The sequence below is a fragment of the Salvelinus alpinus genome, chromosome 15, assembly GCF_045679555.1.
Source record: "Salvelinus alpinus chromosome 15, SLU_Salpinus.1, whole genome shotgun sequence".
NCBI lineage: Eukaryota > Metazoa > Chordata > Actinopteri > Salmoniformes > Salmonidae > Salvelinus > Salvelinus alpinus.
This window is the reverse complement of record NC_092100.1, coordinates 13260189-13286550: the sequence shown is the minus strand read 5'-3', so window position 1 is coordinate 13286550 and position 26362 is coordinate 13260189. Positions and strand designations below refer to the sequence as shown.

General features: G+C 43.0%; 2 protein-coding genes and 1 pseudogene across 3 annotated transcripts; 2 read left to right on the top strand and 1 right to left on the bottom strand.

Annotated features, from left to right (window-relative positions):
- Positions 1-1003: 1003 nt before the first annotated feature.
- On the bottom strand, positions 1004-10153 carry LOC139539257 (armadillo-like helical domain containing protein 1). Its single transcript, XM_071342120.1, has 12 exons — positions 10037-10153; positions 9560-9779; positions 9339-9407; positions 9080-9246; positions 7921-8117; positions 7624-7708; positions 7299-7415; positions 6924-6996; positions 6310-6439; positions 5054-5131; positions 1297-1378; positions 1004-1125 (listed from the first exon to the last, which is right to left on the bottom strand). Exons 2-12 carry the CDS (start codon positions 9763-9765, stop codon positions 1097-1099), a joined length of 1233 nt encoding a protein of 410 aa, XP_071198221.1. The 5' UTR covers positions 9766-9779; positions 10037-10153; the 3' UTR covers positions 1004-1096.
- Positions 10154-12694: 2541 nt separating this feature from the next.
- On the top strand, positions 12695-14284 carry LOC139540529 (galectin-3-binding protein B-like; annotated as a pseudogene).
- Positions 14285-15414: 1130 nt separating this feature from the next.
- On the top strand, positions 15415-26105 carry dmap1 (DNA methyltransferase 1 associated protein 1). 2 transcript variants are annotated; one of them, XM_071342545.1, is made up of 11 exons: positions 15415-15559; positions 16004-16110; positions 16320-16411; positions 16710-16908; positions 17158-17316; positions 17534-17701; positions 19127-19312; positions 19429-19500; positions 20425-20497; positions 24094-24404; positions 25373-26105. In XM_071342545.1, the coding sequence occupies exons 2-11, from the start codon at positions 16015-16017 to the stop codon at positions 25430-25432; spliced, it is 1416 nt and encodes a 471-aa protein (XP_071198646.1). In that variant the 5' UTR covers positions 15415-15559; positions 16004-16014; the 3' UTR covers positions 25433-26105. The 2 variants fall into 2 exon arrangements, with proteins under 2 accessions (XP_071198646.1, XP_071198647.1); XM_071342546.1 differs by having other exon boundaries at positions 15416-15559; positions 16713-16908.
- Positions 26106-26362: the final 257 nt, after the last annotated feature.

Sequence of the window (26362 nt, the reverse complement as noted above, 5' to 3'; positions counted from 1 at the left end):
AGGAGTTCCCACATATGCTGAGCACTTGTTGGCTGCTTTTCTGCGGTCCATTTCATCCCAAACCATCTCAAATTGGGTTGAGGTCGGGTTATTGTGGAGGCCAGGTCATCTGATGCAGCCCTCCATCACTCACCTTCTTAGTCAAATAGTCCTTACACAGCCTGGAGGTGTGTTGGGTCATTGTCCTGTTGAAAAACAAATGATAGTCCCACTAAGAGCAAACCAGATGGGATACAGTAGCGAGGCTTTAAAAGTAGCGAGGCTAAATACAGACACCGGTTAGTCAGGCTGATTGAGGTAGTATGTACATGTAGATATGGTTAAAGTGACTATGCATATATGATAAACAGAGTAGCAGTAGCGTAAAAGAGGGGTTGGCGGGTGGGTGGTGGGTGGCGTGACAATGCAGATAGCCCGGTTAGCCAATGTGCGGGAGCACTGGTTGGTCGGCCCAATTGAGGTAGTATGTACATGAATGTATAGTTAAAGTGAGAGGGGGGGGGAACACAATGTTGAGAACTGTTGAGAAGCCTTTTTTTCCCCTTCACAACTGTTGAGAAGCCTTTTTGTCCTAGACTTGGCACTCCGGAAACGCTTGACAACGCTCTGAATTTACAAACGCACTGAGTGCACTCTGGCATTCCAGATTTAATTTACGAACACACCCAAAATTGAAATTTAAAATGGTTAAGGTAAAGGTTAGGTTATGGTTAAGGTAGGTTTAGGGTAGGGACGTCCAAATGATTCCGGATAGCACTGAACGTTGTGGAATCAGGACCAAATCCATATCTCCTTGAGCTCATTTATGATAGAATGTTCATATTTGAAGATTGGAGAAAGACAAGTCTCTTTGGCAAATGACAGCAGTGCAAGTAAGAAGTGGAATGTCAGCTATAAACACTGGTACCCAGGCTAAACCACTTAATCTCGTCATTTGAAAGGCATTTCTCATGGTTACAGTTGCTAAGCAATCGGTTCAAGAACAATAATATGGGCTGAATACTTTTTGTTATTTTTATTGATTTATTTTACTGTAACATGAAAATAAAGTGTAAACTATTATTATACAAAATGGCATGCCTGTACTTTGTCTGTTTCAGTCTTCTGAGCTCTGCTGCTCCAGAACTGTAAATAAAAAGACGAAAGATATTCATTTGAAATTCTATTTTGTAATGGAAAGTTACAGTAATATAAAAGCTAAATAAACTATTATTAATATTAATGATGTGAGGCTTAGGGATACATGTTTACTTACACAAATATTGCAAAACTGAAGAGAAAGTCTCATACAATTACCTTCTGAAATGTTGACTTTATTTGATAGCAGGATATCTGCTTGAATTTCATCCATCTTCATGTAGAGAGTCTCAGGTTTGTGCTAAAAATAGTAGAGAAGCAAACTTATTTTTTATTTTATTTTTTTAATAAAAGTAATTTGAATGCATTGTAATCTCAAAAAAAGTGAAGACTCGGACCCAATGACCATCTTGGCACGCCCCCACCGTTGTAAAAAAAATATTTTGAAAGCTATAGAAATTGATTTATTAATGTCTGCATTCGTTTTTTGCCACATTTCTATTGCAGATACCTTAGTGCATACCTCTAAATTATATTATGTGAGATAAACGTAAAAAAAAGAATGAAAACATCTATAAAAAAAAAAAATCTTAAAGTATTCTTTTTTTAAATTAATAATGTTACTGTTTCCACTACAACAACAACAATCCTTAAATACATGTAATTTTGTACTTGAAACATTTAATTGAAATACTATAGAATTCCATTCATTCCTATGGATGACTGTGCCTACTGGGGAGTGCCAATATGGCCGACCCGTGGTTTCAAAGCCTCTCAATAGCCAATACATTGCATCAGCAGTCCAGGGTTTATACACATCATTGCTCAGACCAGTTGGCCACTTTAGCCAGTGCCATTTAGTCTGGCTAACACCTAACTCAAAGTACTCCTGACTTCTGAGTCTAGAAAGGCTATTTTGATGTTGTCGAGACTCGGCACAATGCGTCGATAAAGCATGGGATGTGCTTTTTTACTGATTGGTTCTCCTCTGTGTCTTTCTCACTCAAACCAACATGGACGACCACACACAGCCCCAGAGTGCCACCCCCTTTCAATACAACTGTTGGATTTTCAAATCCAAAAAACGTGAGTCCTAATCTCAACCCCCCAGGAAAGAAAAAACATTTGAGAGAATCAATCAAAACTCAGCAAAAATAAGGACAACTGCGCGAACACTGCTGTGTGTCAGGTGTGCACCCACTGGGCAAAACTGGTTGAATCAGCATTATTTCCACATCATTTAAACCCCCAAAAATCGAAGTGATGACATTGGATCAATGTGGGAAACTGATGGGATTTGCAAAATGTCCTCAACATAAGAGCATTCAGTCTTTTTTTCACCAAACTTCTAACCTTAATCCAATGACATTGTGACATTTTTTGTTGATTTCATGTTGAATTCCCGTTAGTTGACAACCAATTAAATGTAAATCAAAACTAGACGTGTAAACCATGTGTAACGACACCAGCCCAGGACTTCCACATCCGGCTTCTTTACCTGCGAGATCGTCTGAGACCAGCCACCCAGACAGCTGATGAAACTGTGGGTTTGCACAACCGAAGAATTTCTGCACAAACTGTCAGAAACCGTCTCAGGGAAGCTCATTTGCATGCTCGTCGTCCTCACCAGGATCTTGACCTGACTGCAGTTCGGTGGGAAAATACTAGTTCAATGGCCCATGGCATGCTGGAGAAGAATGCTATTCACGGATGGGCCTATACAGCTGCCATGGGGAATTTCTGGTTCTACCTGGATTTTGTTGGAGAGGCTTCCTGTCACGCCCTGACCTGACCTGAGATATCTCTGTTTTTTTTTATTTTGGTTAGGTCAGGGTGTGACTAGGGTGGGTACGTTAGTTTTCTAGGTTTTTTGTATGTCTAGGGTTTTTGTAGGTCTAGGTGATTTGTATGTCTATGGTGGCCTGATATGGTTCCCAATCAGAGGCAGCTGTTTATCGTTGTCTCTGATTGGAGATCATATTTAGGTAGCCATTTCCCTTTGGTGTTCATGGGTTCTTGTCTATGTGTAGTTGCCTGTCAGCACTCATTTGTATAGCTTCACGTGTCGTTTTGTTATTTTGGTTCGTTTGTTCAGTGTTCATTCTTATTATATTAAAGAATGTACGCATACAACGCTGCGCCTTGGTCCGATTCATACGACGAACGTGACAGAAGAACCCACCATAAAAGGACCAAGCAGCGTGTTCAGAAGGAGCAGACATCATGGACATGGGACGAGATTTTGGACAGTAAAGGATCCTGGACGTGGGAGGAAATATTGGCAGGAGAGGATCGCCTACCATGGAAGCAGGTGGAGATAGCGCAGGAGGAACGGCGACGATACGAGGGGACGCGGTTAGCACGGAAGCCCGAGAGGCAGCCCCAATAATTTGGGAGGCACACGAGGAGATTGGCTGAGTCAGGTTGGAGACCTGAGCCAACTCCTCGTGCTTACCGTGGGGAGCGTGTTATGCAGAGATGCGCACGGTGTCTCCAGTTCGCATTCATAGCCCGGTGCGCTCTATTCCAGCTCCTCGCATTTGCCGGGCTAGAATGGGCATCCAGCCAGGACGGATGGTGCCGGCTCAGCGCTCCTGGTCTCCAGTACACCTCCTTGGACCAGGATATCCTGCGTCGGCTCTGCGTACTGTGTCTCCGGTGCGTCTGCACAGCCCAGTGCGTCCTGTGCTAGCGCCCCGCACTTGCCGGGCTCAAGTGAGCATCCAGCCAGGACGCATTGTGCCAGCTCTATGCTCCAGATCTCCAGTGCGCTTCCACAGTCCAGTACGGCCTGTGCCTCTTCCCTGCACTCGCCCTGAGGTGCGTGTCCCCAGCCTGGTACCACCAGTTCCGCCACCACACATCAGGCCTCCAGTGCGCTTCCACAGTCCAGTACGGCCTGTGCCTCTTCCCCGCACTCGCCCTGAGATGCGTGTCCTCAGCCCGGTACCACCAGTTCCGGCACCACGCATCAGGCTTCCAGTGCGCTTCCACAGTCCAGAGCTTCCGGCGACAGTTCCCAGTCCAGAGCTTCCGGCGACGGGCCACAGTCCGGAACCTCCGGCGAAGGGCCACAGTCCGGAACCTCCAACGACGGGCCACAGTCCGGAACCTCCAACGACGGGCCACAGTCCGGAACCTCCAACGACGGGCCACAGTCCGGAACCTCCAACGACGGGCCACAGTCCGGAACCTCCAACGACGGGCCACAGTCCGGAACCTCCAACGATGGGCCACAGTCCGGAACCTTCGTTTGTTCAGTGTTCATTCTTATTATATTAAAGAATGTACGCATACCACGCTGTGCCTTGGTCCGATTCATCACGAACGTGACACTTCCATTAAAGAAGACCCTCTGTGTTCTGTTAGACAGGTAACTCTTTATCCACAATATAGCAGGAGGTCTAAAGCCATAACACATGAAAAGTTTTTTTCCAGCAACAGACTATGATTGATAATGTCAAAAGCCACACTGAAGTCTACCATAACAGCCCCCGCAATCTTTTTATCATCAATTTCTCTCAGCCAATCATTAGTCATTGAGCATGTTTGGAATGCTCTGGATCAACGTGTACGACAGCGTGTTCCAGTCTTAACGCCAATATCAAGCAACTTCGCACAGCCATTGAAGAGGAGTGGGACAACATTCCACAGGTCACAATCAACACACTGATCAACTCTATGTGAAGTAGATGTGTTGCGCTGCATGAAGCAAATGGTGGTCCCACCAGATACTGACTGGTTTTCTGATCAACGTCCCTGTCTTTTTTTTAAGGTATCTGTCACCAACAGATGCATATCTGTATTCCCAGTCATGTTAAATCCATAGATTAGGGCCTAATGAATTCATTTCAATTGAATGGTGTCCTTATATGAACTGTAACTCAGTAAAATCTTTGAAATTGTAGCATGTTGTGTTTATATTTTGGTTCAGTGTAGATGCATACTCTTACATACAAAATAGATTTCAGCTCACCATGAAGGCTGCAAACAGATTGATACCCATGGTTCTGCGTACATGCTCCTCCACCACTGGGTATGTACGGACAAAATGCTAAAGACAAAGGCAGAGATAAGACTTGGCTTGAGTGATTACATTCTACACTGTACTGATATACAGGGTAGTATCTACTCTGTACTGATATACAGGGTAGTATCTACTCTGTACTGATATACAGGGTAGTATCTACTCTGTACTGATATACAGGGTAGTATCTACTCTGTACTGATATACAGGGTAGTATCTACTCTGTACTGATATACAGGGTAGTATCTACTCTGTACAGATATACAGGGTAGTATCTACTCTGTACAGATATACAAGGTAGCATCTACTCTGTACTGATATACAGGATAGTATCTACTCTGTACTGATATACAGGATACTATCTACTCTGTACTGATATACAGGATAGTATTTACTCTGTACTGATATACAAGGTAGCATCTACTCTGTACTGATATACAGGATAGTATCTACTCTGTACTGATATACAGGATACTATCTACTCTGTACTGATATACAGGATAGTATTTACTCTGTACTGATATACAGGATAGTATCTACTCTGTACTGATATACAGGATAGTATTTACTCTGTACAGATATACAGGATAGTATCTACTCTGTACTGATATACAGGATAGTATCTACTCTGTACTGATATACAGGATAGAATCTACTCTACTGATATACAGGATAGTATCTACTCTGTACTGATATACAGGGTAGTATCTACTCTGTACTGATATACAGGGTAGTATACAGAATGCCTGTGTGAGAGAGAGAGAGACAGGGTCTGTGTGATTTTGTTGTCTTTGGAATCTACAAAATTAAAACTATCACAACTGTGATAGATGTGCAAATGAATTCTAGATGAATGCTTTTCTTTTCTGTCTGTCTGTCTGTCTGTCTGTCTGTCTGTCTGTCTGTCTGTCTGTCTGTCTGTCTGTCTGTCTGTCTGTGTCTGTGTGTGTGTGTGTGTGTGTGTGTGTGTGTGTGTGTGTGTGTGTGTGTGTGTGTACCAGGGTTGGGTTCAATTCAGGAAGTAAGCTGAAATTCCAATTCAATATTGAAAAAAGCTACTTTTTTTCAATGACTTCTTAATAAACTGAAAAGTAGAATATATTTATTTCAAAAGTTGTTCAATTTTTTACTCAAATCACTTCCTGAATTGACTGCCTTCAATTCCCCAACTCTGGTGTGTACCTATTTGATTCGATTTGATTTACCTCCAGTGCCAGGCTGGCTTGTCTCTGGGCGTCAGCATGCTCCTGGTTTCCCATAGCATACATCAAGTGGTGCACCACTCTGAGAGGAAGCAGTTCCTGGGACAGCTCCTGACTCCCCTGAGCAAGCAACCTTCAGCACATACAGTCAAAACGGTCAGCATTGGTATATGATGATCATGAACGTTACTGTTACAGACTAATACACATTTAAAAAAATATTTTTTTTTAACCAGGCAAGTCAGATAAGAACAAATTCTTATTTACAATGACGGCCTACACCGACCAAACTCTGCCGACGCTGGGCCAATTGTGCGCCGCCCTATGGGACTCCCAATCACGGACGGTTGTGATACAGCCTGGATTGTACTAATTGTACTGATCTGTATGTCATTACATTTAAAGTACTAAATATGGGCTGAGTGGCAATATAAAATAACAAGCAAATCGCTTCTAAGTTAAGAAGTGAGTGACAAATAAATCAGATTAGCCGCTGATTCTACTAATATACAGCATTTAACTTCAGTTTTCAGTTTCAGACAGTTTGTGGCAAATTCACAGACCATGTCAGAATGACATTTCTAAGGGATACCCATACATGAGGGTTCTGACTTCACCTTAAAGCTTTGGCTGCCGCAGCTTGTTGGACAAACACTGGCAGGGATTCAGTCATCTTGGTCATTTCTGGGTCTGATGGAATGGACATCAACACATCAATAACAGTTCAAGTGTTTTATTGATACAAAAACATTTTCATTACCTAGAACTCTATCCTGAAAGGGGATCTACATTGCTTCAGGCATGATGACTATGTTAAAAGACGTATGCAATATCACATCTTGTGTGTGAAGAAAAGGGACTGTTAGAACTGTAGCAAGAAAAGTCCTATGGGGTTGCTCTTAGTGGGTTGCAATGAGAACTACGCAATGACTAGATGCACAATGACTTTGCCTCTCATTTACTGGGGAACCAATAAGGAGAAGATGTGAGACCTTCCAGGATCTTGTATGTCTGCACTCCCTCCATAGCCGGTTTGAGCAGCGCTACGAGACCTGTGAGCAGCGCCGGTCTGACCTCACACTGCCTGAGATCTGTGATCAGCTCGATAGCTGGGAGAGAGAGAGGGGGGAGATAGACAACACAATAATTACAAAAGAGATTATAAAATAATACTGCATACTATAGGAATCAGATACTACAGCGTGAAGTACAAGTGGATGTTGAAGATGTCAATGGAAGAGATCTGTATTTGAAATACATGTAGAACAGGCTGTCTGGATAGCTGAGAGTTGACACGCACACCTAGCTATTACTTACCCTCATATTGCACCTCCAAATGCAGGGACCTCAACAAATTCAACAGAGGTCCCACGATGCTGGGGTGGGCTTCCTTCACTATGTCCTGTTAGGGGTCAGAATTATATCCAATCATTTACCTTCATAAATACATGCTGGATAAATACAATGCTGGATTTTCAGCTGTTATGTCCCATGGTAGTTGAGCCCATGTGTGTGTGTGTGTGTGTGTGTGTGTGTGTGTGTAAGCACACTTGAATGCATGCCTGTGTGTCAGCAAGCGTGTGTGACTGCCTGTGTGTATGTGTGTTGTTATACTTGTACTATGCGGAGGGTCTGCAAGACCAGTTGCTGGGCCTTGGGCGAGGTACAGGTCAGCAGGGCGATCAACCCTCTGTACACCTGGTTCTGGTATTTGGGGTTTCCATGGGCCAGGGACTCCAGCAGGGCCCGTGCTGTCTCTTGGGTCCCCTCTGTCTTGGACTTGGCCAGGCACTCTGCAATGGCTCTCACACCTGCAAGCCACGTGGAGAGAGGAAACAGTGGACACGGTGATATGGTCTGAGAACCAATCAAACAACATTAACCAATCAACAACACACACCCTTCGCTCCTCTAGGTCCTTCTCCCTTCAGCAGCCCCGCAGCTGACTAAAAACTAGGGGTGACAGGGCTTTCAGTTGCGCGGCTCCCTGGCTGTTGAACGCACTTCCAGACACTATTAGGGCTGCAGAATCTCTGTCCTCCTGTAGCCCTCTCCTGCAGTCAAATGACTACTGGCCTCATGGGTGGAATGTTATTCATATTTCTCAAAATTTCATCATTAATAAACAATTTTTTTTAACAGCTGAAAATCTGGTGTTTCTATGTCAAACAGTTTTGTTATATTTTAGTCTTCTGTGATGTATATAAAGGTTAATATTGGGGTGCAAACTCAAAATTGTATACATTTCAACTCTATGGTACAGGGATCTTATTTATTTTGTTGTTGCCCATAACCATGTGTGTGAGGTGTATACTTTGGTTTCAAAGTAGATTTGTTTAAGACTACCCTGATTTAGCCCAATGCAGTAAAAGGTTATTAAGGCACAGCTCAAGACCGTGCTGTTCAGAAACGCTTTCAAGGACCTCTGCTAATTCGATTCTCATGTCCTCCGGATCTGGCAACACCTATATATAGCTTTGATTGTTGTCTATGTTCTAAGTTCTGTGTTTTGGATTGTTTTTATTATTATTCGTTTGTATTTTTTTGCGCATTGAGTCTGAGAAAAGCGCTTTACAAATTAAATGATTTATTATTATTATTTGCCAATCAGTCTTTAATCATAGACTGAAAAACCCAACACATCTTGGAGCAATAACAGCGAATCATTTCTCTCTACATAGATCATTTCAATTTGAACTGTAACAATTTAGAAATCCAACTGCATACTAAAAACACGGTATGTATCATAGAGATAGTTTGGTGAGTTGTTTACCATAGCTTTCGCAGATTAGCTCTTTGTACTTGCGTCCAGCGTTGGAGACTATCTGAAGCAGCCGAATGGCCTCTGCCTTGTCCTCCTCCTTGGTCTGTTTCTGACCTAAGATCTCCAGGAGGGTTAGGACCCCTCCAACCTCCAGGAACTCTATGAGATAACGATGACTGTGGAAAGATAAAGGGTATGTGACTAAACCTTATGGTGCAAGAGATTAATGTGTTAGCTATACAAATTCAGACTATGTTTTTCCACTCACTTGCTAGCTGCAGAGAGGAACACACCAACTGCTTTCAGTTGAAGACCTAAGCATGTTCCGAACATGTAGCTGAATGAGCCTGAGTAAATGAAAATGCCAAAATACACCACATTTGTTTTGCATCCCCTTCTCCAAACATGCGGCCTTTGTATGTGGATATGAATGACACCATAGCACTGGACTGGTTATCTAACCACATCAAATGCATTATGCAAGGATACGTCAGCCTCATCCAGGCGGTGAGCCGAGCCAGAAAGAGACTGGCAACCTGTGCGAATTCCAGTTCTAACTCAGGGCAAGTCTTTCCAGTGTTTTGAGTCAGAAAAACGGTCAGCATGCGGCTGCGCACCGTCTTGTTGCCATGATCCCACTCTTGAAGGAAACTCGTAACTTTACTGATAGCTGCTTGTTCCTTGCTTGTGGACATTATTGCTTTTGACACTGTCAAACAGAGAGGGCAAAGCAGAGCTTTAATGTGGAAAAAGTAGCTAGCTAGTTAGCTGGATGGACCTAACTAGCCTTTTAACAATACCTAACGTTAACTATTCTAGCTACTGTACAGTGACGTTAGCTAGCCAAAAGCCTGCTTTTAGAAATTTGAGTCAAATGCCTAACTAGCAAGCCATGTTATCGAGTGAGTCGCACATAAGTACGCCTACATTGAAACGTGAATTGCTTTGTTGAAAATAATCGATTACCTGCTGTTAGTATACTGCCAAAATATCAAGCCAAAACGACATGCATTAGCTGGAAATCACAGCTGGCTCAAATTGTGTGTTGGCACCCTGTGTGTACCGTTGCTTAGCAGCGTTGCCTCCTCCCTCCTGGTACAGTGCACCATAGAACTAGAAAAAGTCTGCCTTTTTGGGAAGGGAATTGGTCAACTATGGTTTGCTAGTCCTGTCAGAAGATGTCCTGTAAAACAATGAATTTGAATATTATCACGGTCCCGTGTGGCTCAGTTGGTAGAGCATGGCGCTTGCAACGCCAGGGTTGTGGGTTCATTCCCCACGGGGGGACCAGGATGAATATGTATGAACTTTCCAATTTGTAAGTCGCTCTGGATAAGAGCGTCTGTAAAATGTAAAATCTGCACTGCATGTTTGTTAGCTAGGTAGCCAGCCAGTTTTAGACGAATGATTCCTTACATTTTTATAATTAACTGCCAACATTCTGTTCCAACAATGCATTAATTCCACAGCCACTGAGGTTTTAACTAGATGGTATACAGTTTTTGTCAGATTTGACTTTTCGTAAAACGTTAGGAAAGGTTACTTAGTAGGTTAGAATAACTAACATAGCAGGTTAGGAAAATTAGGTTAAGGTTGGGAAAGGGTTAGCTAAAATGCTAACTTTTGACATTAATTTGACAAAAGCTGTATGCTTTCTAGCCATGACCATACACTGACTGAAATCAGCTGATGTTTTATTTGTTTATAACCTTTATTTAACTAATCAAGTCAGTTTAGAACAAATTCTTATTATTTGCACTAAGATGCAGTGCCTTAGACCCCTGCGCCACTTGGGAGCCATGATAGGTGATAGGGCTAAGATAAATTGTAAATGCAACAAGTACTGATATTGTATTATAACACTCACAGCTTTCCACAGAAAACAAAAATGTAGACATTTACGACATTTACGGTCTGTTTACATATATTTTAGAGGCTCTCTATATAGAAAATTGGTTTAAAAGTTGTTTAAACTGTATTTCTAATTATATTCAAGGAATCTTAAGTTGAAGCTCATTTACTGCATTTCTACACAATTAAACAATTCTAAAATGCTATTTGGAGAAGCAGTTGCCATACAGTTGCCATACCAGGCAGTGATTCAACCCGTCAGGATGCTCTCGATGGTGCAGACATAGTATATTAACTATACAATTATCTGCTACACATTAACTCAGCACCAGAATTAAAAACTATACAGAGGAATCTGCTAGCAGAAAACACATTTTATTAACAAAAGATAAACAAATACATTTGCTTTAAAGAACTGTTTTTTTGTTGTAGTTTTACAGCTAATTTCCTGCAGTTCTACATATTTTGCGATGAGGTGGGGAGAAATGTTTGCAGTTTTATGAGCTAATTTCCTGCAATTGACTTGTGCCATGTTAATATGATATCTGAGTGAGAGTAACTATCAAAATCAATGTGGGCCCCCATTAGGGTCAGGGCCTCTGGCATGTGCCCTGCGTCCCCAGTCAGTAATTTGGCCATGAATACTACACCTTTAGATAGCTGGCTAGACTAACTAGTCTAATTTACCAATCTCCAAAAATTTACCAGCATGGGCTAATTGAGTAGCTGTCAGTAGCTAGGTTTCCATCCAATTGAAACATATGTGCATTTTCCCACCAGTGGTATTTCCACCAAATGGACTTGTTGCAGATAGAAATCAGTTCGTGATGAACTAGTGCACACAAAATATAGAATAGAATAAAACCGTTTCCACTGTATGTTTGTTTGTTCATCCAGAACTAGGTTAAATCAGTGTCTGACAAACCACCCTTAAATAGTATAAAAAAGCATAACCTAATTTTAGAGTAGACAATTGGATGCTTGTTAATTATTATCCTTTTAACTTATTGATAATTTTCCTAAAAAACGGAAAAGAGTTACCTCTGGTTCGTTCAGCCATTCCTTTGGGGAAAATGAATGTGGAAAAAATAGGGTTTGGCGATAAATGCTGAAAAAAAGGTCTGAGGTTAACCCAGACTTAGCAGATCTTATACGTTTTATTCTATGAGATTATATCAGTCAGTTAACATGACCTTGATGAATTATGAAGCCTTTTTAAAATTACATAAATGCTTAACAAATCACAAAAAGTGACGTCAGCTGATGAAGATTATCTCATAGAACAACCATGGCGGAGTTAGTGCCTACAAAAAGACACCATTACTATTTCTCGCTATTTGACTAACTGACTGACTTACTGACTGTACTCTAATGCCTCCATTCAGGGTTACAGAATGGGGTCATGAGGCTGGTGGGGGGTAAGCTGTCCTCTGAGGGCTGTGTGGAGGTCTAATATAATGGACAGTGGGGGACCGTGTGTGACGACAACTGGGACATTATTGAGGCTTAGGTGGTGTGTTGCGATCTCAACTAACCTGGTGCTCTCACTGCCGTGGTGGCTGGAATATACGGACAAGTTAGGTTGGATCTGTATAACTTCTCTTGTATCCACTCATCGCAGTTTTGATTCAATCTGTGTCCGGGAAACTAGCCCCATGTGTGTCTTTGCATAGGTACAGAATATCACACCTTCACTGTTTGTTTTTATTGACCCATGACCCGTCTGTAATCTGGACACAGGCTGGACACAGGCTCTAAACTGTGATGGGCAAGATGGGCACCTGTGATGGGCACCTGTCCCACGGTCTCTTCAAAGGCTGGGGGGGGGGGGTCACTGACTGCCAACAGACGGAGGATGCTAGTGTGGTCTGTGAGAGAGGTAAGACTGACCAATGACCACAAATACTCATCCACAAAGACCTAAAGACCAGACACAGTATCATTGAAATGCACTTAATGAAAATTTAAACAGCAGAAATGTTTGGTGCATGGCTCACTTTGAGATGCTAGTATAGACGACTGTTACAGTACATGCTCAAGGAGGTGCTCAGTTTACAACAGTGGAGGCTGCTGAGGGGAGGACGGCTCGTAATAATGGCTGGAATGGAGTGAATGGATTGGTATCAAACACATTAAAACCATGTTTGATACCATTCCATTCATTCCATTCCGGCCACTATTATGAGCCGTCCTCCCCTAAGCAGCCTCCACCAGGTTTTCAATGAATCGTTCTGTTAGATTGGATGAAAATGTATGATCAATTTCTGATATTTTGTTTATATACTGTTTGTGCTTTTCAATATATGATGTGGTTGACCAATATTTTTTTATTTGATCAGAATCTGCTCAGAATATCAGCCGTGTCTACGCCCTGGAGCACAACGGAGGCCTTGCTAACCACATGGGGTGGCTGTTTGAAAGTGGACGCTACTGTGACTTTGACATCATGGTGCGGGTCGGGTCGCAAACAGCACTGTGGAAAACATCTGTGTTCACAAGCTGACCGTCACTCTCGATCCAGAGGCCTCCATCTTAAACGTCTCAAAGGAGGAGAACTTCATTAACTTCAACATAGACGTCAGACTCAACCGCCACCCTCATTTCACCAACTTTCTAAGGTAAGGTGAGACCAACCTGCTCTACTTTACAAACCAGAGCCTAGTTAGCCTGTTATTACATCCACCATTTCTTTGTCAAAGCCGTGTCGTGGCAGAGAATCCATGTATCTTGTGTCTCCTTCTTCCCCAGGTATCTTTGTACACAAGGCAAATCAACATCACTGCGTCCTCTGCCCAGTGCATCCACAAGATGGTGTTCGACTGGAGTCTGACGCAGCTCCAGGAGGAGGAAGGGAGGCTCTTCAACTGACTGCTCCCGGAGGATTCCTCCTTCCAGACCCAGACCTCTCTGTACGAGCACTCCGTCTGTACAGGCGACCCAGTTCTGCAGGAAACCTGTCTGCGCTACCTTGCCTGGAACTGTAAGTCACTGAGCCATTCCCCAGCCTGGACTGGTCTTGGCCTGGGCACAGTAAAGGACCTTCTGGCCCGTTCAGACGTGGTAGTGCCAGAGGAGGCCTTCTTGCTAAAAGGTTTGGAGGACTGGTTGTTGGATCAGGGTAACTCATCCACCCACGAAGACCAGGTGGCCCTTTTGGACTGCATCCCTTTTCCCATGATCGCTGCTGAAAATGTTTTCAACCTCAAAGCTAAGTCTAAACTGTACATGGACCAACTAGAGCTGTATAATGCCGGCATGTTGCAGGGCGTTCAGTTCAATGCGTTGCCCTTCCGGATGCTGCTTGGGGACCTCCTCCATAAAAAAGTGGAATACACACCCAGGATCTACACTGGCAAGCCATGACTCAGTGCCTCCTTCAACACCCCTGTGCACAACAGTGCTTATTTTGCCCTGTTTAAAAAGGTAAACTGGCATACCAGGGTGTATATCCACAACCATGAATGCTCAAACAACTATTTCCACTGTGCAACGCTGCCAATGTTCTCGCAAACTGCCCAAAGAATACCAGGATGGCATCCGTTACCTCAACAAGGTTGTCCTGATGTGTGAAGGGGAGTATATATTCCATGTCCAGGATTTCACTGTTGGCTGAGTCAAAATCCCAGTCAACAGTAGTGTGGTACAGGCCTACCCGTGCCACTCAGACCAGTTCTCCTACCGCGTGGTGGTTCAGTCTGAGTACACCACTGAGATCAAGCAGAATGAACAGAAAGTAGAGGATGAGGAAGATGAGAAAATAGAGTGGACAGGTTACAACATTTTTGTTATTTTCATTTTTGGTGTTGAATTCCTCTATATTCAAGTATAAGAAAGCAATTCACTTAAAAATTTTATTTTATGTAATCTTTGTTGATAACCCATCCAATCATTTTCTTAATGTTTCTTCCAGGCGACACAGTATCATTCCAATTTCAATGTACTTTGGAAAATGTGGGGCATGTTCAGAACAGTAATAAACTTGTTTTTAATAAGGATTTTAATGAAACAGTCAACATGTTGCTTCTCTACATGTATTCATGTCTTATATATGACAACATATGGCATGTGTGTCATATCATTTATCACATGTGTCATATTATTTATCAATGATTTATCTGCACATCTATCACTCCAGTGTTTATTTGCTAAATTGTAATTATTTCGCCACTACGGCCTATTTATTACCTTACCTCCCTAATCTTACTTCATTTGCACACACTGTATATAGACTTTTCTATTGTGTTATTGACTGTACGTTTATTTATTCCATGTGTAACTCTGTGTTGTTGTTTGTGTTGCACTGCTTTGCTTTATCTTGGCCAGGTCACAGTTGTAAATGAGAACTTGTTCTCAACTGGCTCACCTGGTTAAATAAAGGTGAAATAAATAAATACATTTTTTTTTAAATGTGGTTAAATAATTTTGTCCCAAGTTCACCCCCTCCACATCAGTAGGTGGCGAAAAACGTATTACAGAAGCGGCTTTGCTGGCGAAGAAGAATTACTTCCGGTTTCCGCTGAACGCAAGCTTGTTGATTATAGCTTGTTGTTAGCCGGTTAGCTAGCTAGCCAATTTTTATACTTTCACAGAATATTTGCTTTAAAAAGACAAAAACAGACGCGTGGATTCACCAAAAAGGTAAACGGTAAAACTTTACGTTGAAAATGAAGTATTCCATAACTAGCTATGTCCCTGCTGGGCTTTAGCGCTGCAACGTTTGCTAAAGCCGGCTAGCTGAACATATTTGCTTGAAAGCTAACGTTAACTAGTCAACGTGAGCGACGCATTAACTAGCTAAATTATCGACACAAAATACAGGTATCCTCTTTGAATACACCTAATACATATGTTAACTAATAATGTATCCATAAATTATAGACCGTTAACGTTGGCTTTCTGCAAAGACCGAGTAGTAGCCTCTGCAAAGAGATTAGCTAGCTACATTGCTTGCTAGCTCTGCTTGCCATGTCTAGCCAAGAACGTACGGTAAATAACTTGATAGTTAGGTGAGCTATCAGGTGATGACATATACATTTGACACACAATGACAGAATACAAATACAGAGTTCCTATTCTTTACAGCACACGTCATCATGGCAGCTGGTGCCGATGTGAGAGATATTCTGGAGTTGGCCGGAGGGGACAATGATGGGCCGATCAGTAAGAAGGATTTCATCAACTCCGAGAAGGTAAGAATGATGCCCTCTGGTCACAACCTGCTGAGGACCTGTCTGTTGATGGTGTGTGAGAGTGGCTTGTGTGGAACAACTTACTGTGTCCCAACTGTCCATTGTTGAGTTTCATTAGCACAAGCCTATCAACTGACAGTCTATCGTTTACATCTAAATTGCACAGTTGATGATCTGCACTCAACCTTAATCCCCCCCCCCCATTACAGAAAAAGGCCAAGAAAACAACTGAAACGTTGACCTTCAAGAGACCAGAGGGGATGCACAGAGAGGTGTACGCCCTGCTCTACTCAGACAAGAAGTAGGAACCCTGTTTGACGCAAACTCCCTCTGTCTGGCTGCCCTGCCTCTTGGGCTGAACATACTACATTCTTTTACTTTTGAGTTGTTAGATACTTCTGCACTGTTGGAGCTAGGAACATATGCATTTCGTTACATCCGCAAAACATCTACTAAATATGTGTATGTGACCAATAAAATTAGAATGACTTGAACACTGATCTCATTAAATGGTATTTACTTGTGATTGAATTTCTGTATTGCTGCGTTTAATAGGGCGTGTCACTGAATTAGTATTCTGACCACCACCTGTCTCTCAGCAGAGATGCTCCCCCCCTGCTGCCCAGTGACACTACTCAGGGCTACCGGACAGTGAAGGCCAAGTTGGGCTGTAAGCGGGTGCGACCCTGGAAATGGATGCCCTTTACCAACCCAGCCCGCCGAGACGGAGCCGTCTTCCACCACTGGAGACGCATGGCAGAGGAAGGCAAGGACTACCCATTCGCCCGCTTCAACAAGGTAAGGAGAGGGGTTTCTCTCCGCTGTCTCTCATTGTTTTTATCTCTTTATTGTTCACTTCATCACTGTCGGTCTCACACATCTCTACCCCTCCATCTCCCTCTCTCTCCATCTCTCTATACCTCCCTCACTCCATACCCCTTCCCTCTCTCTCCATCCCTGTGACCTCCCGTCTCACTCTCTTTCAATTCAAAGGGGCTTTATAGCCAAAGCAAATGCAAAAATCTCTCTCCGTCTCCTCCTCCCTAGGCAGTGCAGGTGCCAGTGTACTCGGAGCAGGAGTACCAGATGTATCTCCATGATGACGGCTGGACCAAGGCGGAGACGGACCACCTGTTTGACCTGTGCAAGCGCTTTGACCTGCGCTTCATTGTCGTCCACGACCGCTACGACCATCAGCAATACAGAGTGAGGAGGCTATCTATGACTGACATTACACACACACACATTTTAAATACATCATTTGAATCCACAAATCACAATACAGAAAAGATTCAAGTATTTCAAAACATTTAGAATATTGGATTTTTTGGGGGCAAATATTTGAATGTGATGCATCGTGAAATATAATGTCTTCCCATGATAATTGTACCTGCCGGTAACATTTCTGTATTTGTACTTTCAGAAACGGTCAACGGAGGACCTGAAGGAACGATACTACAACATTTGCGGTAAGCTGACCAAGGTTCGCGCTGCAACAGGGACAGAGCCCAAGATGTACGTATTTGACGCGGGTCACGAGAGGCGCAGGAAAGAGCAGCTGGAGAGATTATTCAACCGCACGCCTGATCAGGTTAGCAGCACCTCCCCAAAGACAATTCCACTGTTAGTGTTGAAGGTTGAAATGGTAGTCCAAGATAATAGTTGTCTACTTACCCATAGTCAGAAGAAATCATGGGTACCATTTTTATGTCTCTGTGTGCAGTTTGAAGGAAGTTGAAAGTAGATTTGCGAGCCATTGCTAACTCGCCTATGACTAGAAGTCTAAGGGTACAGCTATTGCGCGAATGCTACTGAGCAATTTCATGGTTTCCATGAGTTCATCTGACTCTGGGTTAAAGTAGAAAATGGCTTATTTGCCAAAATCTTGCACTATCCCTTTGAGGTGCAATTACTTTCAGCCATTTTGATTCATATGATGTATCTGGTGTCTAACTCCTGGACGGAGTTTGGCATGGTCATGGGTTAGATTTTCACTGGGATCGCATAAATTAAGACAATGCACTCATTAGGTAGCCTAGTGGTTAAAGCGTTGGGCCAGTAACCGAATGGTTGCTAGATCGAATCCCCGAGCAGACAAGATAAAAATCTGTCGTTCTGCCCCTGAACAAGGCAGTTAACCCACTGTTCCTAGGCCGTCATTGTAAATAAGAATTTGTTCTTAACTGACTTGCCTAGTTAAAGGTTAAATAAACAATTGTACATTGATTTGGACAGAAGGATGGCTATATTGCATAGGCCTAAATTATTTTAGTGTTATATTTTTTTTAATTAAGGGGGGGTGTTTTTATCAGTGCCAATCAAACGAGATAGCTGTCACAGACTACCACAACAATAAAACATGAGCAAGAAGGGGATGTTGAAACAGCAGTTAGCTAACCCAGGTCTTTGATGATGGAGATGGCCTCTAACCAGCCCACTAGAGTTTTTGTAGCTACAGAATAAGAATAAGTTCTCCAATAAGTTTTTATAGAAGTATTTGGCTCAAACCACTTTAAAAATTATTTTAAAAATTATTGCCTTTTTGGCGGCAGTTAGGGCACACATGAACAATTTCATCGAATCCAATACAATGTCTGAAGTATTTCCTACTAGAAACAGACCATGTGACCAAAATATATTTGCATCTATCAAGCTGTGAAGGTCTTTAATGTATGTCCAGAGGTCACAGACCATTATAAGCTGGTTGTTTCAAGACCTGAATGCTGATGTCATACCACATGTATTTTTACTGTTCTCATTATGTTAGTAACCAGTTTATAACAGCAGTAAGGCACCTCAGGGGTTTGTGATATATGGCCAATATACCAAGGCTAAGGGTTGTGTCCAGGCGCTCCGCGTTGTGTCCAGGCGCTCCGCGTTGTGTCCAGGCGCTCCGCGTTGTGTCCAGGCACTCCCTCGGGCCTTGTCGAGTGTTATTGCTTAATTATATTATTCGTAACTCATTCTTCTGTTTTAATCCCCCGCTCATGTTGCACTTCCCCGTTTTGTCCTGAAGGTGGCAGAAGAGGAGTATCTGATGCAGGAGCTGAGGAAGATGGAGAGCAGGAAGAAGGACCGTGAGAAGAAGGCCCAGGACCTGCAGAAGCTCATCACAGCAGCAGACACCAACACAGAGATGAGACGTGCCGAGCGCAAGGCTACCAAGAAGAAGCTCCCGCTGAAACGAGAGATGGAGAAACCGGTATACAAACACTCTCCCATTCGCCCAATCCCTTAATAAGGAACCTGATGCCACCCTGCTTGTTTGTCTTGTCTCTGTGCTCACCTCTCTACTGTCTCCCCGTCTGTCCACAACAGACTGTTCCTGAGACGGCAGGCATCAAATTCCCTGACTTCAAATCAGCTGGAGTCACGCTGCGCAGCCAGAGGGTAAGCATGGCCATGCACTAAAATTATCAGTCACACGTGATCTGTATTGGAATTGTATATTGGTTTGCTTAGATGGTTCCCCCTCCAAATATCACCATAGGACCTCAGCTTCCCTCTCAAAGACCAATATAAAGCATTCTCATTGAAACTCCATAAACACCATAGAGAACTCCCATTTGAAACACCATAAAGAACTCATTAAAACACCATAAAGAACTCCCATTTGAAACACCATGAAGAACTCCCATTTGAAACACCATAAAGAACTCCCATTTGAAACACCATAAAGAACTCCCATTTGAAACACCATAAAGAACTCCCATTTGAAACACCATAAAGAACTCCCATTTGAAACACCATAAAGAACTCCCATTTGAAACACCATAAAGAACTCCCATTTGAAACACCATAAAGAACTCCCATTTGAAACACCATAAAGAACTCCCATTTGAAACACCATAAAGCACTCCCATTTGAAACACCATAAAGAACTCCCATTTGAAACACCATAAAGAACTCCCATTTCAAACACCATAAAGAACTCCCATTTCAAACACCATAAAGAACTCCCATTTCAAACACCATAAAGAACTCCCATTTGAAACACCATAAAGAACTCCCATTTGAAACACCATAAAGAACTCCCATTTGAAACACCATAAAGAACTCCCATTTGAAACATCATAAAGAACTCTCATTTGAAACACCATAAAGAACTCCCATTTGAAACACCATAAAGAACTCCCATTTGAAACACCATAAAGAACTCCCATTTGAAACACCATAAAGAACTCCCATTTGAAACACCATGAAGAACTCCCATTTGAAACACCATGAAGAACTCCCATTTGAAACACCATAAAGAACTCCCATTTGAAATACACCCCATACACCCCAACGTATTATTTTCTGTGTGTGTTACAGATGAAGCTGCCAAGCTCGGTAGGCCAGAAGAAGATCAAGGCCATTGACCAGATCCTGACAGAGCGGGAAGTGGGTGAGTTCAGTTAGGCATAATACCTACCATAATCTCAGCATAAATGTTAAACAGCAAACCAAGGCGCTGTCTCACTCACACAAACAACCAGACCTGGGTTCAAATATGTGTATTATTTGTTACTGAAATACTTATTTTCTGTTTATTAGAATATTTAAAAAAATATATCAATGTTTTAAATCTAACCTTTTATTTAACTAGGCAAGTCAGTTTTAAGAACAAATTCTTATTTACAATGACGACCTACCGGGGAACAGTGGGTTAACTGCCTTGTTCAGGGGCAGAACGGCAGATTTTTACCTTGTCAGCTTGGGGATTCGATCCAGCAACCTTTCGGTTACTGGCCCAAAGCTCTAACCACAAGGCTTCCCGCCCCCCGCCCCACCCCAAATAATGTGTACCGAATCAAATACAACATTTCAAATACCAAACCGGTCTGGGTTAAAGGCATGGGAGTGCGTTTGAGTCGGTGTATTTGAGTATTATGAAATACTTTCTAAGTGTATTTCCAAAAGCTGTGTTTTTTTTCTCAAAGAAAATATATCCAAATACTTACTTCCAAATGACTTTGAAAGTAATTGAAATACATTTCAATGATTTTACTGAGTTACAGTTCAGATAAGGAAATCAGTCGATTGAAATGAATTCATTAGGCCCTAATCTATGTAATTCCCATGACTGGGAATACACATATATATATATATACAGTGGGGAGAACAAGTATTTGATACACTGCCGATTTTGCAGGTTTTCCTACTTACAAAGCATGTAGAGGTCTGTAATTTTTATCATAGGTACACTTCAACTGTGAGAGACGGAATCTAAAACAAAAATCCAGAAAATCACATTGTATGATTTTTAAATAATTAATTTGCATTTTATTGCATGACATAAGTATTTGATCACCTACCAACCAGTAAGAATTCCGGCTCTCACAGACCTGTTAGTTTTTCTTTAAGAAGCCCTCCTGTTCTCCACTCATTACCTGTATTAACTGCACCTGTTTGAACTCGTTACCTGTATAAAAGACACCTGTCCACACACTCAATCAAACAGATTCCAACCTCTCCACAATGGCCAAGACCAGAGAGCTGTGTAAGGACATCAGGGATAAAATTGTAGACCTGCACAAGGCTGGGATGGGCTACAGGACAATAGGCAAGCAGCTTGGTGAGAAGGAAACAACTGTTGGCGCAATTATTAGAAAATGGAAGAAGTTCAAGATGACGGTCAATCACCCTCGGTCTGGGGCTCCATGCAAGATTTCACCTCGTGGGGCATCAATGATCATGAGGAAGGTGAGGGATCAGCCCAGAACTACACGGCAGGACCTGGTCAATGACCTGAAGAGAGCTGGGACCACAGTCTCAAAGAAAACCATTAGTAACACACTACGCCGTCATGGATTAAAATCCTGCAGCGCACGCAAGGTCCCCCTGCTTAAGCCAGTGCATGTCCAGGCCTGTCTGAAGTTTGCCAATGACCATCTGGATGATCCAGAGGAGGAATGGGAGAAGGTCATGTGGTCTGATGAGACAAAAATAGAGCTTTTTGGTCTAACTCCACTCACCGTGTTTGGAGGAAGAAGAAGTATGAGTACAACCCCAAGAACACCATCCCAACCGTGAAGCATGGAGGTGGAAACATCATTCTTTGGGGATGCTTTTCTGCAAAGGGGACAGGACGACTGCACCGTATTGAGGGGAGGATGGATTTGGCCATGTATCGCGAGATCTTGGCCAACAACCTCCTTCCCTCAGTAAGAGCATTGAAGATGGGTCGTGGCTGGGTCTTCCAGCATGACAACGACACGAAGCACACAGCCATGGCAACTAAGGAGTGGCTCCGTAAGAAGCATCTCAAGGTCCTGGAGTGGCCTAGCCAGTCTCCAGACCTGAACCCAATAGAAAATCTTTGGAGGGAGCTGAACGTCCGTATTGCCCAGCGACAGCCCCGAAACCTGAAGGATCTGGAGAAGATCTGTAGGGAGGAGTGGGCCAAAATCCCTGCTGCAGTGTGTGCAAACCTAGTCAAGAACTACAGGAAACGTATGATCTCTGTAATTGCAAACAAAGGTTTCTGTACCAAATATTAAGTTCTGCTTTTCTGATGTATCAAATACTTATGTCATGCAATAAAATGCAAATTAATTACTTAAAAATCATACAATGTGATTTTCTGGATTTTTGTTTTAGATTCCGTCTCTCATAGTTGAAGTGTACCTATGATAAAAATTACAGACCTCTACATGCTTTGTAAGTAGGAAAACCTGCAAAATCGGCAGTGTATCAAATACTTGTTCTCCCCACTGTATATATATATATATATATATGCATCTGTTGGTCACAGATACTGTAAAAAAAACTAGGTGGCGTTGATCAGAAAACCAGTCAGTATCTGGTGGGACCACCATTTGCTTCATGCAGCGCGACACATCTCCTTCACATAGAGTTGACCAGGCTGTTGTTTGTGGCATGTTGTCCCACTCCTCTTTAATGGCTGTGCAAAGTTGTTGCATATAGGCAGAAACTGGAACACGCTGTCATACACGTCGATCCAGAGCATGTCTGGTCAGTATGCAGGCCATAGAAGAATTGGGACAATTTCATCTTCCAGGAATTGTGTACCGATCCTTGCGACATGGGACTGTGCATTATCATGCTGAAACATAAGCTGATGTCGGCGGATGAATGGCATGACAATCCAATTGTGCTCGTTGTTTGTTGTCCGTAGCTTATAGCTGTCCATACCATAATCCCACCGCCACCATAGGTCACTGACAGCATCAAACCGCTCGCCTGGTACAATTGAAACCGGGATTCATCTGTGCCAGTGGCCATCGAAGATGAGCATTTTGCCCACTGAAGTCGGTTACGATGATGAACTGCAGTCAGGTCAAGACCTTGGTGAGGATGACGAGAACGCAGATGAGCTTCCCTGAGATGGTTTCTGACAGTTTGTGCAGAAATTCTTTGGTTGTGCAAACCCACAGTTTCATCAGCTGTCCGGTCCCGCAGGTGAAGTATCTGGAGGTGGAGGTCCTGGGCTGGCGTGGTCTGCGATTGTGCGGCCAGTTGGGCGTACTGCCAAATTCTAAAATGACGTTGGAGGCGGCTTATGGTAGAGAAATGCAACATTTAAATTCTCTGGCACTGCTCTGGTGGACATTCCTAAAGTCAGCATGCCAATTGCACACTCCCTCAACTAGTGGCCTTTTATAGTTTCCAGCGCAAGGTGCAATGATCATGCTGTTTAATCAGCTTCTTGATATGCCACACCTGTCAGGTGGATGGATTATCTTGCCAAAGAAAAATGCTCACTAACAGGGATATAAACAAATTTGTGCACAACTGGCCTACCTGGTTAAATAAAGGTGAAAAAAATAAAAAATAAAAATAGAGCAAACACAGACCAAGGTACTCTGACTAGATAGTTGGACTTAAATATCCTTTGAGTTGATTTGTCCATGTAGGTCAAGTAAAACAAGGCAAACCGTTTGGTTACTGCCAATGCATTGTGGGCCTCGTACAATGGTTAGTGGGATATTTCCTATCTGTGTGTTTTTCATCTTTCCCTACGCTGCTCTCTCTGTGTAGACCTGAACCCCATGCCCACAGAGGAGATAGTCCAGATGTTCAACGAGCTGCGCAGTGACCTGGTGCTGGTCTATGAGCTGAAGCAGGCCCACGGTAACTGTGAGTACGAACAACAGATGCTACGCCACCGCTACGAGGCCCTGCTGAAGGCTGGAGGAGGAGGGGGGATCCCTGTTGGGCCCCCAGGAGGAGGAGGACTAGAGGCCCCTGGGGGCCCCGAGATGCCCGCCTGGCCCGGCCCAGACGACATCAAGGGCGAGGCCAAGGAACAGATCATCGATGTGGTGGGAGCTCCGCTCACCCCCAATTCAGTAAGTCGCTCAGTAACCTGTTGTATTCGGCACATGTGACAAATAAAATTTGTTATGATTTGAAATGGAATTAAACAGACCGACACGGGAGGGACTACCTGAACCAGGGATGCAAACTGGTCAGCTTTTTTGGCGAAATTCGCCATTTTGAATCCAAAATAGGTGACCTGCGTGATTCGTGTAGATTCGATGAGAAAAGTTTGGGAGAGGAGAGGAGGGGGGGTTTGGATCACTACTGGCTGGATTCTACTTCATTTTACTCAGTGAACGTTATTCTTGCACACATGTAGCCTTGTGCTCTTGATCGATATCTATAGTGGCCACTATAATACAGCAACAATAGAATGCCTGTTTGTTTCATTCTATTGCTACTTTAAGATGTTTTTTTCTCAAGTGCAATATTTAGATGTGTGTGCTCACAAGCGTTCTATTATAAAGGCCTTCATGGCTAATTGCAATATTAGTGTGTTTTTCTCAAGACTTGAGTGTCATTTGCAGTAAAGTCTAGGCAACAAATAACATTGGATTGTTTTCTTTACATTTTTTAGCTGTGAGTTAGGTTCATATTAACCACTTTTTATTTTACACACCGAGACTGATCATGTAGTTCATATTCTTTGTTGTTTAATTAGTTCCAACCTGCATTTCCTCCTAGCAGAGATGTTTAGCATGTTTGTGTCATCTTTTTGAGCCCTCACCAGTTTGCATCCCTGCTAAACTTGTCCAATAAGAAATGCCTATTTTCATTGTCCGTTGCAATACGTTTTGATAGTGTATCCTAATGAATACGACCCTGCTGTATTAACAGGCGTTAGCTGAATACAACTTGTCAAAGAGAATACATTTAGAACATTTTCCAATGTGCACAGTTCTTAGTATTCTCATAGTTTAATGTGAAATTCTGCAGGTTTATACATGTTCTGGACCAATGACTGACAGCGTTTGGTGCATTTCTTTTGTCTTTCCAGCGTAAACGCAGAGAATCTGCATCCAGCTCCTCGTCCATCAAGAAGGTGAAGAAGCCGTAACGTCAAGCCCTGGTGTTTTATGGGACTGTGGAGGAGAGGAGAGTGGATGAGGTCACAGCCACCCTGGCCTCGGTTGAGCGGCCCACAGAACAGAATGCTGGAGATAGAGGGTGTGGGGGAGTCATCCACCCCTCTGACAAATAACAAACAACCAAGCCTTGTCCCCCCCATCACACACACCCCTGAATACAACTGATACACAGGAATAATACCCCCCACCAACACATCCCCTTTACAGCCAATGGACCCCCCTCCCCAGCCTATCATGACAGAGACAACGACTGACATCCCATTTCATTACTCCTCTCCCTCCTTCGCCCAGGCCGAGATGAGGCCAGTTAAACTGTAAATAGCCAGAGTGAGCTAATTGAGCCATGGGGAGAAAAACGTCTATTTGAGATTGGGGCAGGGGGGTGGGACCTTTGGTCACTGTCTTTTTGTTTCTCGTCATGCTGTTTTGTTTCCTGGGCTATGTAGTTTTGTGTCTTACCTCTTAGTTGGCGGCTCGCCCTGTCATTGCGGTCAGTGACACTTCCTTACTCAGATGAGTCAAAAGATTTAGCTTGTGGGAGACTTTGAACAGGCTAAGATGGACTGTTGTCCTCACTGTCTGAAAAGAGAGGAAAGCAATCTGCTCCATTACCCATTCAATAAACATCTTTGTTTTTTCAAATGGTCTTGTGTGCTAATATCTCACGGCTAGCATAGTACCTGTATGTAACTCATGCTAGAATCAGTCTGACCCCTCCAAAATCACCAGGCAAACTCTACCCTGAAAGGTAGGACTGTAGTGGGTAGTAATATTTAACATGTAATTAGCCTATTCAAATGTTTGACTCCATAAAGATCTTTAAAATAAGCAAGCGTTAGGCAATGAGTTGACACTGACACGTAAGAATTGGTCTGACAATTGTCTAGATCAAAGGCAGA